At 34.8% G+C, this 14,324-nt stretch overlaps 1 protein-coding gene across 31 annotated transcripts in view; it reads left to right on the forward strand.

Annotated features, from left to right (window-relative positions):
* The window catches only part of dst (dystonin), a 291,289-nt gene that overhangs the window by 196,061 nt on the left and 80,904 nt on the right, over positions 1-14,324 (forward strand). For all 31 annotated transcript variants that reach the window (XM_087278762.1, XM_087278728.1, XM_087278746.1 and 28 more), the window contains 7 exons: positions 2,754-2,924; positions 3,857-4,023; positions 6,256-6,415; positions 8,870-9,196; positions 10,742-10,826; positions 12,374-12,615; positions 13,241-13,447. In XM_087278762.1, coding sequence (XP_087134888.1) covers positions 2,754-2,924; positions 3,857-4,023; positions 6,256-6,415; positions 8,870-9,196; positions 10,742-10,826; positions 12,374-12,615; positions 13,241-13,447 — 1,359 coding nt within the window. The remainder of the gene's footprint in view (positions 1-2,753; positions 2,925-3,856; positions 4,024-6,255; positions 6,416-8,869; positions 9,197-10,741; positions 10,827-12,373; positions 12,616-13,240; positions 13,448-14,324) is intronic.

Consider the following 14,324-nt stretch of genomic DNA (forward strand, 5'->3'; position numbering starts at 1 on the left):
TGTAGATTTGCCCTCAACTGCATGTTAAATATATTTTAAGTGGTGCCTTTATCTTCTTAATGTAAAATTAAATACAATAAATTCACAAATTAAAACAAAAGTTCACAAACAAACTCTTTGTGGTTAGATTTTGATGTTTGCATGTGTATTACTGAACTGTACGGGTCTGTTCCACTATTCATGGGGCCCAAGGTTTTATTATAATTATAATTGTAATAACGTTACAATCTTAACGGTTATAGACAGATTTTACAACATATGATGGAACATTTATAAAAAGTTATATGATTCATTTAGGCAATTATTGGCATTGGTTGGGGCTCCCTAATTTCCTGTGGTCAAATCGGCTGCTTACCCTGCTTGCCCGCCCCTGAGTTAACAATATAATATAGGAATTGTTTGATTTCTTCATCCTCTGCACTCTGGGATGCTCATTTCTTTGCAATATTTTGCTCGCAGTCATAATGTTTGCCAGTGCTGGTGAGTAACTAACAAGTAGTGATGCCAAAACATTAGCTATACTTGTTTTAGTAGTCTGAGAATAGTTTGTTTTCAAATTAACGTAGCTTTCCCAGTATATACACTATATTGCCAAACGTTGTGGGACATCGACCTTTATATGGACACACACTTTATTGACATGCCAATCTGTTTAACATGAGTTAGCCGTCATTTGCTGCTATAACACTCTTCTGGGATCACCTTCCACATGGTTTAGGAGTGTGTTCATGTGTTTGTGTTGAACTAGGTTACGTCAACTTAAAAGATGCTGTGTCTGATGCTTATTTACTCTAACAGAAACATCATCAGTCGATTTTCCTTCCAATAAACTGACTCCCGTTTCGTTCCAATAATACTTTTGATAAACCTGTGGCCATGGAAGGGATTTGGAGGGGTGTCCCACTAATTTTGGCAATGTAGTGCATGTTGTTGTAGGATAAGTAGTGTGAGCTGCAACACCAACAAGTTGAGTCATTTGCAACCCATTAGACATATGTGCCCAGGGCTACATTTTTGGGAATTGTGAAATACGTGGCTGAAGCAATGTCTGCATGCCTTTTTTGTTTTCACATATCCACTAGAGGGCGCCGGGTACATTTTTGATATTCTGAAATATATTACTAGACTAGGGCTGCGTCCGAAATGGCGTACTACTCAGTAGGTGCTACATTTGACCGTAAGAAAAGTACATATAATGTGAGTATGAATGGAATTGGGACTCACTACATCCACCATTTGTCATTATCACATGATTTACCCGCATTCACTTAACTCCCATTCTTGAATTCTCTCGTGTGGCATCATGGGGAAGCGTAGCATCCGTCAGTTACGCACTTTAGAATCTCGCAAGTAGTAGTAAGTCATCCGGGTACTTCTCTAATTCTGTTTTTCTAAATTAGATGAATTCAGACATACTGCTCAGCTCGCATATCGTTTTAATGTACTATATAGTATGGAAGTATGCAATTCCGACTCAGCATACATTTTTTCATATATGTCATTTCCCGTAAATCCACTAGAGGCCGCTGTGTTTATTTCTGCCAGTCTCGAATATGTTACTGGCCCACATTTGCTCATCATACGTGCCATTTACATGGCTTTTTTGCATGTGTCCGTGGGAAGCTGGCTGACTTTTTGTGCATATATCAGCTTGCTTTTGAGTGACCCACACACCCCCTTCCCTGAACCCAACCAATAGTGTTTTTAAAATCAAACTAGAAGAGATTGCAATGTGACCGTGTGCATTTACCACAGTTTCACAATGCTTTTATTTTATTTAATTTTTTACCTGCATTTTATTTATTTATTTATTTATTTATTTATTTATTTATTTATTTATTTATTTATTTATTTATTTATTCATTTTTGTGTATTAATTAATTAATTAATTTATTTATTTATTTACTTATTTTTTGTTTATTTATTTACTTACTTATTTTATTTTTACTTTTTATTTATTTATTTACTTATTTATTTTTATTTATTTATTTATTTATTTATTTATTATTTTTGTTTGTTAATTAATTAATTTATTTATTTATGTACTTATTTTTTGTTTATTTATTTACTTACTTATTTTATTTTTACTTTTTGTTTGTTTATTTATTTATTTACTTATTTTTATTTATTTATTTATTTATTTATTTATTTATTTATGTTTATTTAATAGGGACAATGCAGTAAAACATTGGTACAGTTTAAAGCAGCAGATACATCACATCTAGGCTTCATTCTAGCCAATGGCTAATTATGCAGCCTTTATAGTCTCTGCTTAGGCTTTTTATACACTAAAACACCATTCATCTAGCTAAGAAATTTTCACAGTATTTCTGGTAATATTTTTTCTTCGGGAGAAAGTCATATTGGTTTTATTTCAGCTAGAATAAAAGCAGTTTTTTTTATAAACCATTTTAAAGTCAATATTGTTTATTATTTAAGGTCAATATTATTTATTATTTTTTTATTTTTTTAAAATCATTTTAAGGGCAATATTATTAACCCCCTTAAGCAGTATTAGTGTTGGATTGTCTCCAGATCAAACCACTGATATACAATGACTTGCCCAATTACCCTAACGTTACCCTAATTACCCTAGTTAGGCCTTTAAATGTGACTTTAAGCTGAATACTAGTGTCTTGAAGAATATCTAGTCTAATATTATGTGCTGTCATCATGACAAAGAGAATAGAAATCAGCTATTAGACATGAGTTAAAGAGGTCATCAACACTAGTGTGTTTTATCATCTCCACAGGTTGCAGAGCGATCAGCACAGCTTCATGAAGCCCTCCTTCACTGCGGACGCTTTCAAGACGCTCTGGAGTCTCTGCTCAGCTGGCTCACAGACACAGAGGAGCTGGTGGCCAATCAGAAACCTCCGTCTGCCGAATTCAAAGTGGTCAAAGCACAGATACAAGAACAGAAGGTGTGACGACAGACATGCTCACACTAGGCCTGCGCTGACATTGAGACGATATTTAGTTTTTCTGTGTTGTACAGTGGGGGAAATATGAATTGAACACGTCTCATTTTTCTCAGAAAACATATTTCTAAAGGTGCCGTTGACTTGAAATGTTCCTCAGATGTTGATAACAACCAAAGAAACCTGTTTTTGCCAAGAAAACAAATCTAGTTGGTTTTACAAATGAAGTTCTGTGTAATAAAATAAAATGACGCAAGGAAAAAAGTATTAAACACATGAAGAAAGGGAGGTGTAGTTTGGCAATGAAAGCCCAGACAGCGGCTGAAATCAGCTCTTAATTATTTTAATATTACTGTTTCAGTCCAACATCTACATCAGCATGCAGGATGTTGAAGATAAAACCAGGGCGGACATTTTACAGAACAATGATCCAAAACACAGCCAAGGAAACTCTCAGATGCTTTCAGAGAAGAAAATCAAGCTGTAGAATGGCCCAGCCAATCACCTGATCCGAATCCAATTAAAAATACAGGCTTCAATCTCCACATGAGACGTATCTTTAAGCTGACAACACCAATAAGAGCCTTTTATATGTAAACTATTAAACTATTATAATATTAAAGTATTAAAGTTCAGTAACTTTGTCCTTTTGTCATTTAATTTTTATTTCACAGAATTCATTTTTCAGATTGTTTAGTTTTATGTTTATGTCTGTATTGTTTGAGTTTTCACCAAAATCTGCTTCACCTCCTTGTCAACAGCTCCTTTAGAAATAGTCAGACATGACAATGTGTGCTACACTTATTTCCCACACTGCATACTGCAACATGAACATAAGTTTCACAAGATGACTATTTGCGAAGTGTTTTACATCTGAAAGCGGCGTTTGCCTTTGCTTCACACATGCTGAGATCTGTCCTGCTGGCTGTGTGCAGCTGCTGCAGAGATTGCTGGATGACCGGAAAGCTACGGTGGAGCTGATTAAGACGGAGGGACGGAAGGTCACCGATTTAGCTGACACTGTTGATAAGGAGAAGATTGGCAGAGAGATCGAATGCCTGGGCCAAAGGTGGGACGCCCTGCTTAAGAAAGCCGAGAACAGGTAAAGCTATTAGCATGCAGTCTGCTATTAACTTCTGCTAATCAGCTGCCCATTGCTGGGAAGTCAAGTTAATGTGGTAAAGGGATAGTTCACTCACAAATGACAATTCTGGCATGTACTCGCCCTTCACCTCAATGCGTTTCTTATGTTAAACAAAGAAAAAAAGATATTTGGAAGAAAGCTGAAAACCGGTTCCCTGTATCCATTGACTTTCATTGCAAGAAGTAACAATGGAAGTCAGTGGTTACAGGTTTTTAGCTTTCTTCTAAATATCTTCGTTGTATTTAATAGGAAAAAGAAAATATTAAAGGTTTGGAGCAAGTGAAGGGTGCATAAATGTTGGCAGAATGTTCATTTTTGGGTGAACTATCCCTTTTAACTCTAGAAGGAACCCGAGGATGTAGAGGTGTCACGCATGTAAGTGGAGAGTGGGGAAGTGAAAGTGAACAGCGGAGGAGGGCGGGTGAGGAGGGGGATCGGTAAAATGAGGTGACGGTTCAGATTTCAGAGGTGCCAAATCCGGATCAAATTAAGCCCTGGTTAGAGCCACATGAGCTAACTCTCATTATTACTGGAATGCTTGATTCTGATTGGTCAGTTGTGACATTTCAAGGTATGTTATTACTAGATAACAACCGCAGAAACTAATAACATACTTTAATACTTTGAATTATTTTGTTTGTCAGTAAATAGGTCAACCTTTATATGCTTGTCTTGTTGTTTATGACTGTATGGCGCCATACAGTGACTGAATAATGTGCAGGTTAGTGTATAATCCATTCAGCCATTTTCTGTCAAATTTGCCTTTAATTAAATAATAATAATCTATTATGACTCACAACAATGTTTATGTCTGATTTTTTTGTGTCATGTAATAAGTAGGATAGAGTACATCCAGATGGCAGTTTTCTCAAAATAGGTTTCCCTTCAGTCTCATACAACAGCTGCTAATTAACCTGTCAGGCTTTATTCTGCGATCACAACCACCTGGATGTACTTTATCCCTTACTTATAATATTAGTAGAGTATTAGTGGATGGTTGGGATTAGGGTTAGTAGAATAGGTGACGCAGTTACACAATCAACCGAATGCTTAAAGAAAACCACCAAAGCTCGTAATACGAATCAGTTCCTATTTCTTATCTACTCTGCTAACAAGGGATCATCATAGTTGCTATATTTAATTCAATTCAATAAATTGCATGCACACATTATAGATGAACTAGTTACACTCAGCATTATGAATCCATAAGTTAATGTGGTAACTGACGGTCCATTTGTTCATTTATTTACTAACATAAACAAACAATGAGCAATGCATTTATTACAGTGTTTATTTATCTTTAGTAATCAACATATTACATTAATTGTTAGTTCTTGTTAACTTACAGTGCATTAACTAAGAATTCCAAGCATGAATGTGGATGTTATTAATGCAACCCGGGCTCATTGTGGAAACGTAGCCCCGCAGACGTTTCTGCGGACCCGGGAGGTACGTATTCGAGCGGTTTTTATTTTCGTGGATCCGCGAGAGGCCGATGTGCATGCTTTTTCGCGTCTCGGGCGCCTCTCGGGAGCGTGCGCCGTTCGACCGACCCGGCCGCCCTCCTCTTCCTCCTCCTCCTCCTCCTTCCCTAAACCTGAGCGACAGTTTGCAAAAGCCGTCCAAAAAAACATAACAAAAAAAAAGCAAAAGCCCTCGTCTTCGATTTCGACCGCATTTTCGGATCCCGCCGCGGTCTCGCCCTTATTTTTCGGATTCTGTTTTTCGTCTTACCTGATTTCTGGAACCGCTGTTCCTCGGACTCGATCCCGGTCTTCGTCCCCGCGGCCGGCTCCTCCTCCGGGGCCTCCGCTCCGCAGACGCAACGCTGTGAGCTAAGCGAACAAACTGGTTGCATCGGGAAAGCCCTCCACTCGGAGGCACACCGCTCCGCAGCATTCGCTCTAAAAAAACTTACCTCCGGCCACGTAAATCGTGGTCTCCAGAAACGTCCGCGGGGCTACGTTTCCAGAATGAGCTTGGGTTGCATTAATGCTTTAATAAATGCTGAACTATGATTAATAAATGCTGTGCAAGTATTGTTTATTATTATTTCACCTTGGTACTGAATGCTCAATGCAAAGTGCAATCAATTAATTAATTTATTTTTTTTTCTGAATAAAGGATTGTTTTAGTATATATTGTGGTATAATCACCCTAGTCATGCCAACCAATGATGTTTTTTGACAGACACAAGCAGCTGGAGAATATTTCGGTGGTGGCTCAGCAATTTCACGAGACCCTGGAGCCGCTGACGGAATGGCTGACGGCGACCGAAAAGAGACTCGCAAACTCGGAGCCTATCGGCACACAGACGTCCAAACTAGAGGAGCAGATCTCACAGCATAAGGTGCAGAAAACATTTGTAACGTCACCACACTCTCTCCCATGACCACGTTCAGTTTGATTTCCATCATATTTACGTTTATATTACCCATTATTCATTTTGGTAACACTTTCTATGAAGCTCATGCTCATAACGAATTATAACTCTGTTTATTATTATTTAAAATTAAGTATATAAGTTATATAAATGCTAAACTAAGCCCATATGGTGTTATAATAACAGATGTAGCTACATTTATAATAGTGATATTAATATGATCTATTCCAATAGAATTCATGCGATTGCATTGTGTCTGAATTTTAATTCATGGGTGGCACGGTGGCTCCGTTGTTAGCATTGTTGCCTCGTAGCAAAAAGGTAGCTGGTTCGAGTCCTGGCTGGGTCAGTTGGCATTTCTGTGTGGAGTTTGCATGCGGTTTCCTCCAGGTGCTCCGGTTTCCCCCACAATCAAAACACATGCGCTATAGGGGAATTGATGAACTAATATGAGTGTGTGTGTGTGAGTGTGTATAGGTGTTTCCCAGTACTGGGTTGCAGCTGGAAGGGCATCCGCTGTGTAAAACATATGCTGGAATAGTTGGCGGTTCATTCCACTGTTGCGACCCCTGATGAATAAAGGGAATAAGTGAAATCAATGACAGCTTTGGCTACATTTATAATAGTGTTATTAACAATGATTATAACAATTTTAATAACAATATTGTGATTATAGCTGTCAGTCATTTATTCAAATATATATATATATATATATATATATATATATATATATATATATATATATATATATATATATATATATATATTATATATATAGTTTTTATAGAGAGTTTTTTTTCTTGTTTCTACTGTAAATACATATTTTTTTTCTATATAAGTAATTAATATTGTTTATTTTTTCAGAAATAATAGGTTAGGCTGGAAAAATCCAACATTGCGATATTGTTTTCTCTAATATACAGTACGCTATGCATACAATTTTAACTAGTTGACTTGAATAACTCTATCTGGAAAGACTTAGATTGAATGAGATGTTATTAAACAATAAATTATTTAATTATAAAATAGAAATAATCAATTACAAACACATATAAATTCATATATAATTCAATATATAGATAGATATGAGCAATATCACATGAGTAGCAGTGTGATATGGCTGTTTGCCTCTGGTGTGGAGCGTGCATTGGCTTGAGTGCCTTAGTGTCCCACCAGTGACGATATACAGCCACTTCGCACTCTTACACGTGTGATATTGGATTTTTACAACAGTTTGACAGCATAATTGTGTATATTTAAAAAAAATCGAACACAGAAGAGTCTAAAAACCCTTTTGAATGAGGAACTACTTTCTTCCGCCATCCATTCACAGCTGCAGCTGATGTCCGAACAGCAGAAACTTCATCACTGTCACTTTAGAGCTAGTATTTAAATGATTCTCTAGCGTAAATCGATGACAAAACAGGCCATTTTTCTCACATTTAAGGATTATACGGCTGAACAGCATGAAATGCCATCAGTCTACAGAGATTTCCCAGTATTTCTCTGTTGCAATCAGATCACCATAATTAACCCAAAGCAAACACGAGCAGAATACCATGATATAAACACAGCACTACAGCATACAAAAGAGAGAGATCGACTTAGAATGTCACGTACCAGTTTAATAATGATTTGATCAGCTGTAGTTAGAAATTACACTGAGTTTTTCTCCTCTAAAAGCTTATTATGCAATCTCTGTCGCCATCTTGTGGTGGACCGTCAACCGTCTTTGCTCTGCTCAGTATGACAGGCTGATGGCCGCCAACGCGCTGAATCTCCAAAATTATAAATATTTAAAATAGGCACTATCCTTATAAATAAACTGCACAGTTGCAATCTAAACAACTACATTCTCACCTTAAAAAGCCTCAAAGTGTTGTCCAACAGCTGCACTATTTGTCAGACTGTAGTGAGTTTATTGATCTGCTTTTACTCTATGTGGGCGGAGTAATACACAAGGGTGAGGAGGCTGTACGAGTGCTGTTTTTGCAGGATATCGCACAGCTATCAGCCAATCAGATTCGAGAACCATTTATATATGTTAGTATATTTCTACCTGGCTCATTTTATATATTTTAATGTGTGCTATAAATAGAAATCCAAGTAAAACATACATATGAATTATAATCTATTGTGTTATAAACATGTATAGTGACAAACGAACTAAACACATCACTATAAATATGAGTAACACTATTATTAATGTAGCTATAACTGTGATTACAATACAGTAGAAGTTATATATGCATTCATATAATTATGCTCAGTTATGAATATTTATAAGCACCTGTAATGAATCATGAGCTCTATATTAAGTGTTTCCCCTTTATTTCTGTTGTTCCCTCATTTGATCCATTGTTTTTTTTTGTTTGTTTGTGTTATTATGGTTTCTCCATCCTGCGTTTGTGGCTAAATCAGGCTTTAGAGGAGGAGGTTTTGGGCCGGGGTAAGGTGTTGTACCAGGCCATGAGCCTGGGTCAGTCTCTGCGGACGCTGGGTTGTGTGGATGATAAAGAGACGGTGCAGGTAAAGCTGGAAAACACACAGCGCAGCTTTCTAGAGCTCCAGGAGCTGTGCAGACAGAAGGATGAGCTACTGAGGCAGGCCCGGGCCAATGCGCAGCTCTTCGGAGAGGATGAAGTGGCTCTGATGACGTGGCTGGATGAAGTGCACGCAAAACTGAGCGACGTCTCGGTTCAGGATTACACCCCGGCGGTGCTGGAAAAACAGCACGCAGAGCAGCTGGTACTGCATCAGCTCCTCCTCTTCATGCTTTACTCCACTCTTTTATTTATTTAATTCTCCATCTTCAGTGCAAAAATTTCTACTTTCTAATCCCAAGTGTTTTCTAGACGAGTGAAAAAATATTCTTTATTTTCCAGAAATAATAATTGGAGCAAACTGACATTGCCAAATTTAGATTTTACCAGATATACAGTTAAAGTCAGAATTATTCGCCCTCTTGTGAATTTCCTTTTTCCAATATTTCCCAAATGATGTTGAACAGATTCAGGAATTGTTCACAGTATTTCCTATAATATTTTTTCTTCTGGATAAAGTCTGATTTGTTTTATTTTGGCTAGAATAAAAGCAGTTCTTAATTTATTATAGTAATTTTTAGGTCAATATTATTAGCCCCCTTTAGCAATACTTGTTTTTTTTTTATATTTGGGCATCACAGGACAATGATGGGGGTCTCTTGGTGATTTCCAAAAGTCAAATTGACTTTATTAAACTATTAGAATGACCATATTTTATCTATAACTTACAGAAGAAAAAAAAATAGTAGTTAATAAAAACCATGCAAATAAAAAGCCATCAGCCTTTTGATTTTTTTGCAACCCCTGGGGTGATTACGTTATATTAAAGACACAGCATATTTACTTTATGCCACCAGGTTAAACTTTCTGACACCTTTACGCCACTAACGTACATTAAAAATCAATACAGGCCACAACTGAACATGGAGGATGGTCTCTGAGTGGCGTTCAAAATTAAATAATGAATAGAATTGGGCCTGTTGGTGTGTCTGTGCGCCATTGTGTGTAAGGTTTATATATTTATAACTACCTCAGAAGATATTGGCGGGTCGCTGGCATTGTTATTTTGAGGGTCACAGGCTGAAAAGTTTAGGAACCCCTGGTCTCCAGAACAAACCACTGTTATACAATGACTTGCCTAATTACCCTAACTTTACCCTAATTACCCTAGTGAAGCCTTTACATGTCACTTTAAGCTGAATACTAGTGTCTTGAAGAATATCTAGTCTAATAATATGTGCTGTCATCATGACAAAGAGAAAATAAATCAGTTATTAGAGATGAGTTATTAAATCTATTATGATTAAAAATGTGTTGAACAAAATCTTCTCTTCCTTAAACAGAAATTAGTGAACAAAATAAACAGGGGGGCTAATAAATCTGACTTCAACTGTATGGCGATATCAATACAATTTCACCTTGAATATGACTTGAATAGCTCAATTTCGAAGGAATTCATTAATTTAGATTAATTGAGATGTTTTTATGTGCAATAAATCTGTATAAAATGTCATAAATTACAAACATATAGAAATTGAGCAGAGCAAAGGTAAACGTTAAATAAACAGTGCTTCACTTAGAGAGTTTTGGTCTTGTTGCTTGTCTAAATATCTCAAAATTTAGAAATAATAAGTCTGCACGATATTGGACTCTGACATTGCGATATTTAGTGTTTCTGCGATATGTGTGTTGTGATTTCACGTTTCTCGTTCAGAAGGTGAGGGTCACTTATGCATGTTTTAATGTTCAGGCTCTTCATGAAGACATTGAGTTGAGGAAACAAAACATCGAACAGGCCATCCTCAACGGCTTAGAACTGCTCAAACAGACCACAGGTGAGAGGAACAGACAGCGAACTAACTGAGAATTATATTATATAGTTATATACTGGATATACTGCATTAGCATATGATATATTAGGTAATGTCTCAGTTAGTTGTTGTAGTAATTTGCTTATGAGCAATACCCTTATATTAGTAAGTAAAACTATAGGGTTACCCTATTATATTAAATATTATGTTATATTATATTATATTATATTATATTATATTATATTATATTATACTATATTATATAATATAATATAATATAATATTATATTATATTATATTATATTGTTATATTATATTATAATATATTATATTATACTATATTATATTATATTATATTATATTATATTATATTATATTATATTATGTTATATTATATTATAATATATTATATTATACTATATTATATTATATTATATTATATTATATTATATTATATTATATTATATTATATTATATTATATTATAGTATATTATATTATATTATACTATATTATATTATACTATATTATATTATATTATATTATATTATATTGTTATATTATATTATAATATATTATATTATACTATATTATATTATATTATATTATATTATATTATATTATATTATATTATGTTATATTATATTATAATATATTATATTATACTATATTATATTATATTATATTATATTATATTATATTATATTATATTATATTATATTATATTATATTATAGTATATTATATTATATTATACTATATTATATTATACTATATTATATTATATTATGTTATATTATATTATAATATATTATATTATACTATATTATATTATATTATATTATATTATTTTATATTATATTATATTATATTATATTATATTATATTATATTATATTATATGATATTATATTATATTATATGATATTATATTATATTATATTATATTATATTATACTATATTATATTATACTATATTATATTATATTATACTATATTATATTATATTATATTATATTATATTATATTATATTATATTATATTATATTATATTATATTATATTATATTATATTATATTATATTATATTATACTATATTATACTATATTAAGTGGCCTCAACTAACTAACTAACTAACTAACTAACTAACTTACTAACTAAGTACAATGTACTTCATTAAGTGCACTGTACCAAATAGTTATTTAAATGTAAGTACATAATAACTATGACTGCTAGTTATATATATTCCTACTATGGACGTCAATGGCTACCAGTTTCAAACATTCTTCGAAATATCTTCTTTTGAAGCTAAAAAAGAACTTATAAAGCTGTTTAACCACTTGAGAATAAGTAAAAGATAAGTGCATTTGTAATTCTGGGTGAATTACCCCCACTGAACCATTATTCAACCCTTACACATGAGTAGTAAGTACATGTTACCTTACACTTGCTTTTTTGATGCCCGTACAAAGTAAAGCTGACCTTACTTCATGCATTTACACACCCTTAGGTCAATATTTGTACAGTTTCCTCTGAAGTTTTCTGTATCAAGGTGTGTGTTTACTTTCATCCAGGCGATGAGGTTGTGGTGATTCAAGGCAAACTGGACGGCATAAAGACGAGGTATTCAGAGATCAACACAATGAGCAGCAGCGTGTCAAAGACTCTGGACAAAGCGCTGTCTCTGGCCACAAAGCTCCAGAGCAGCCACGAGGAGCTGAACGTCTGGCTGGAGAAGGTGGAGGCTGAGCTGGATATGTTCACAGATCCGCAGCCGCTCGGAGAACAGCTCACTGAGCTACAACACAGACAGAGCGTGAGTGTCTCTATCACAAGCAAACCTGCAGAGCTCATGCAGGAAACAAAAGCCTTACATTAAAGGAAGAAAAAGCCACTGCAGTCACTGAAATAACCTGAAACTGAAATAAGTCATTATTAATAAAGCATTACTGACAATAAATGAAGGAAAATCAGATCTGGCCTGGATTAAATTGAAAGGCGCTACTGTATTAATTGCATTATTCATAATCAGACTTGATGAAAACAGTCTGCAGAGACACTTTGATTGACATTCCCCCTGTGTACGTGTCATCAGGAAAGCCCCGCCCACTAGTGACCTATTTAGCATAGGACATCAGTTTTGTTTTTGAATCCGCCACACTATGCTGACATGTGTTTTTAGCTCCGCCCTCTTCTAAAAAGAAGACAATCTCATATGCATTTAAAGCGACAGTCATTTAAACACCAAACAATTAGCATGAAAGCCTAAAAGGGGCAGTTTCAGAGAGTTATGAACATTATTTGTGTGGTATTTTGAGCTGAACTTCACACACACATACTCACATCAGAGACTTATTTTACATCTGTAAAAGGGGCATAATAGGTCCCCTTTAAAAACAAGTAGAACTTCTGGAGTGTGTCTGATGTATGTGTGTGTGCAGGCGCTGGTGCAGCAGCTGAAGGAGCAGAAGCCGCTGCTGGACGCTCTGAATGAAGTGAGCAGCGCTCTGCTGGAGCTGGTGCCCTGGAGAGCCAGAGAAGGTCTGGATAGGATGATCACCGAAGATAATGAACGCTACAGATCAGCCAGCGATGCTTTAATCCAGCGTGTGGAGCAGACCAGAGCCGCCATCCTCAAATCCCAGCAGGTACAGCACTCCTCAGCTGATGGAGGACTTAAAGTGGAGCCTTATGCGTGTTTCTCAGCAGTGAAGTCGTCATAGTTGGTAAACTCAGAGCATAGTGAATAAGAGAGCACAACAAAGCATTTTATTTACAATCCTAGTTGCTGAAATAATAACAGAATAACTCCAGGATGGTGCTATTAAGACTTTCAGAAGAAGGAAAACAACAGTGTGAGACTGATAACGGCAGGCAGAAGAGAGAATAATGTCAGATTTACTGTCCTGCCCCTATAGACGCTGCGTTACACACACACCTCACACAAGCACTCAATCCTTTTTTTTTTGTAATTTGATGCAAAGATGATTTAATACATACTTAAATACATAGAAATGTTCATACGCTTTAAATAAAATCTACATATTGAAAAGTTTCAATGATTTAAGATGCTGATGAGCGTTTAATGCGTCATAACAGTCTCGTGGAAAAGGTCCGTAAAGAGCCTGTGAGCACAGACCAGGCTTTATTGTGCTGCTCATTCTGGCTGTATATACTCATACAAACTTGATTCATCCTCTACAGTCGCCCTGATGCTATATACATAATACACGAATGAATTGTCACCAAGATTTGCATCACATTAGGGTGTTTATACTGATTAGATGATGCATATCACAGTTATTGTAGTTAACTTAAACTAAAACCATACAAGTAAAACCATTTTGGTACTTGTTAAAAAAAAAAAAAAAAAAAAAAAAAAAAATATATATATATATATATATATATTAAATAAAAAATAAATATTATTTACATAGCTTTTTTTGTTTATCTTTAAAACTAATATAAATATATATATATATATTTTTTTTATAAATATGAGGACAAAACTAAATTACCCCAAAA

Source organism: Danio rerio, chromosome 13 (genome assembly GCF_052040795.2).
Source record: "Danio rerio strain M-AB ecotype USA chromosome 13, GRCz13ab, whole genome shotgun sequence".
NCBI classification, from domain to species: domain Eukaryota; kingdom Metazoa; phylum Chordata; class Actinopteri; order Cypriniformes; family Danionidae; genus Danio; species Danio rerio.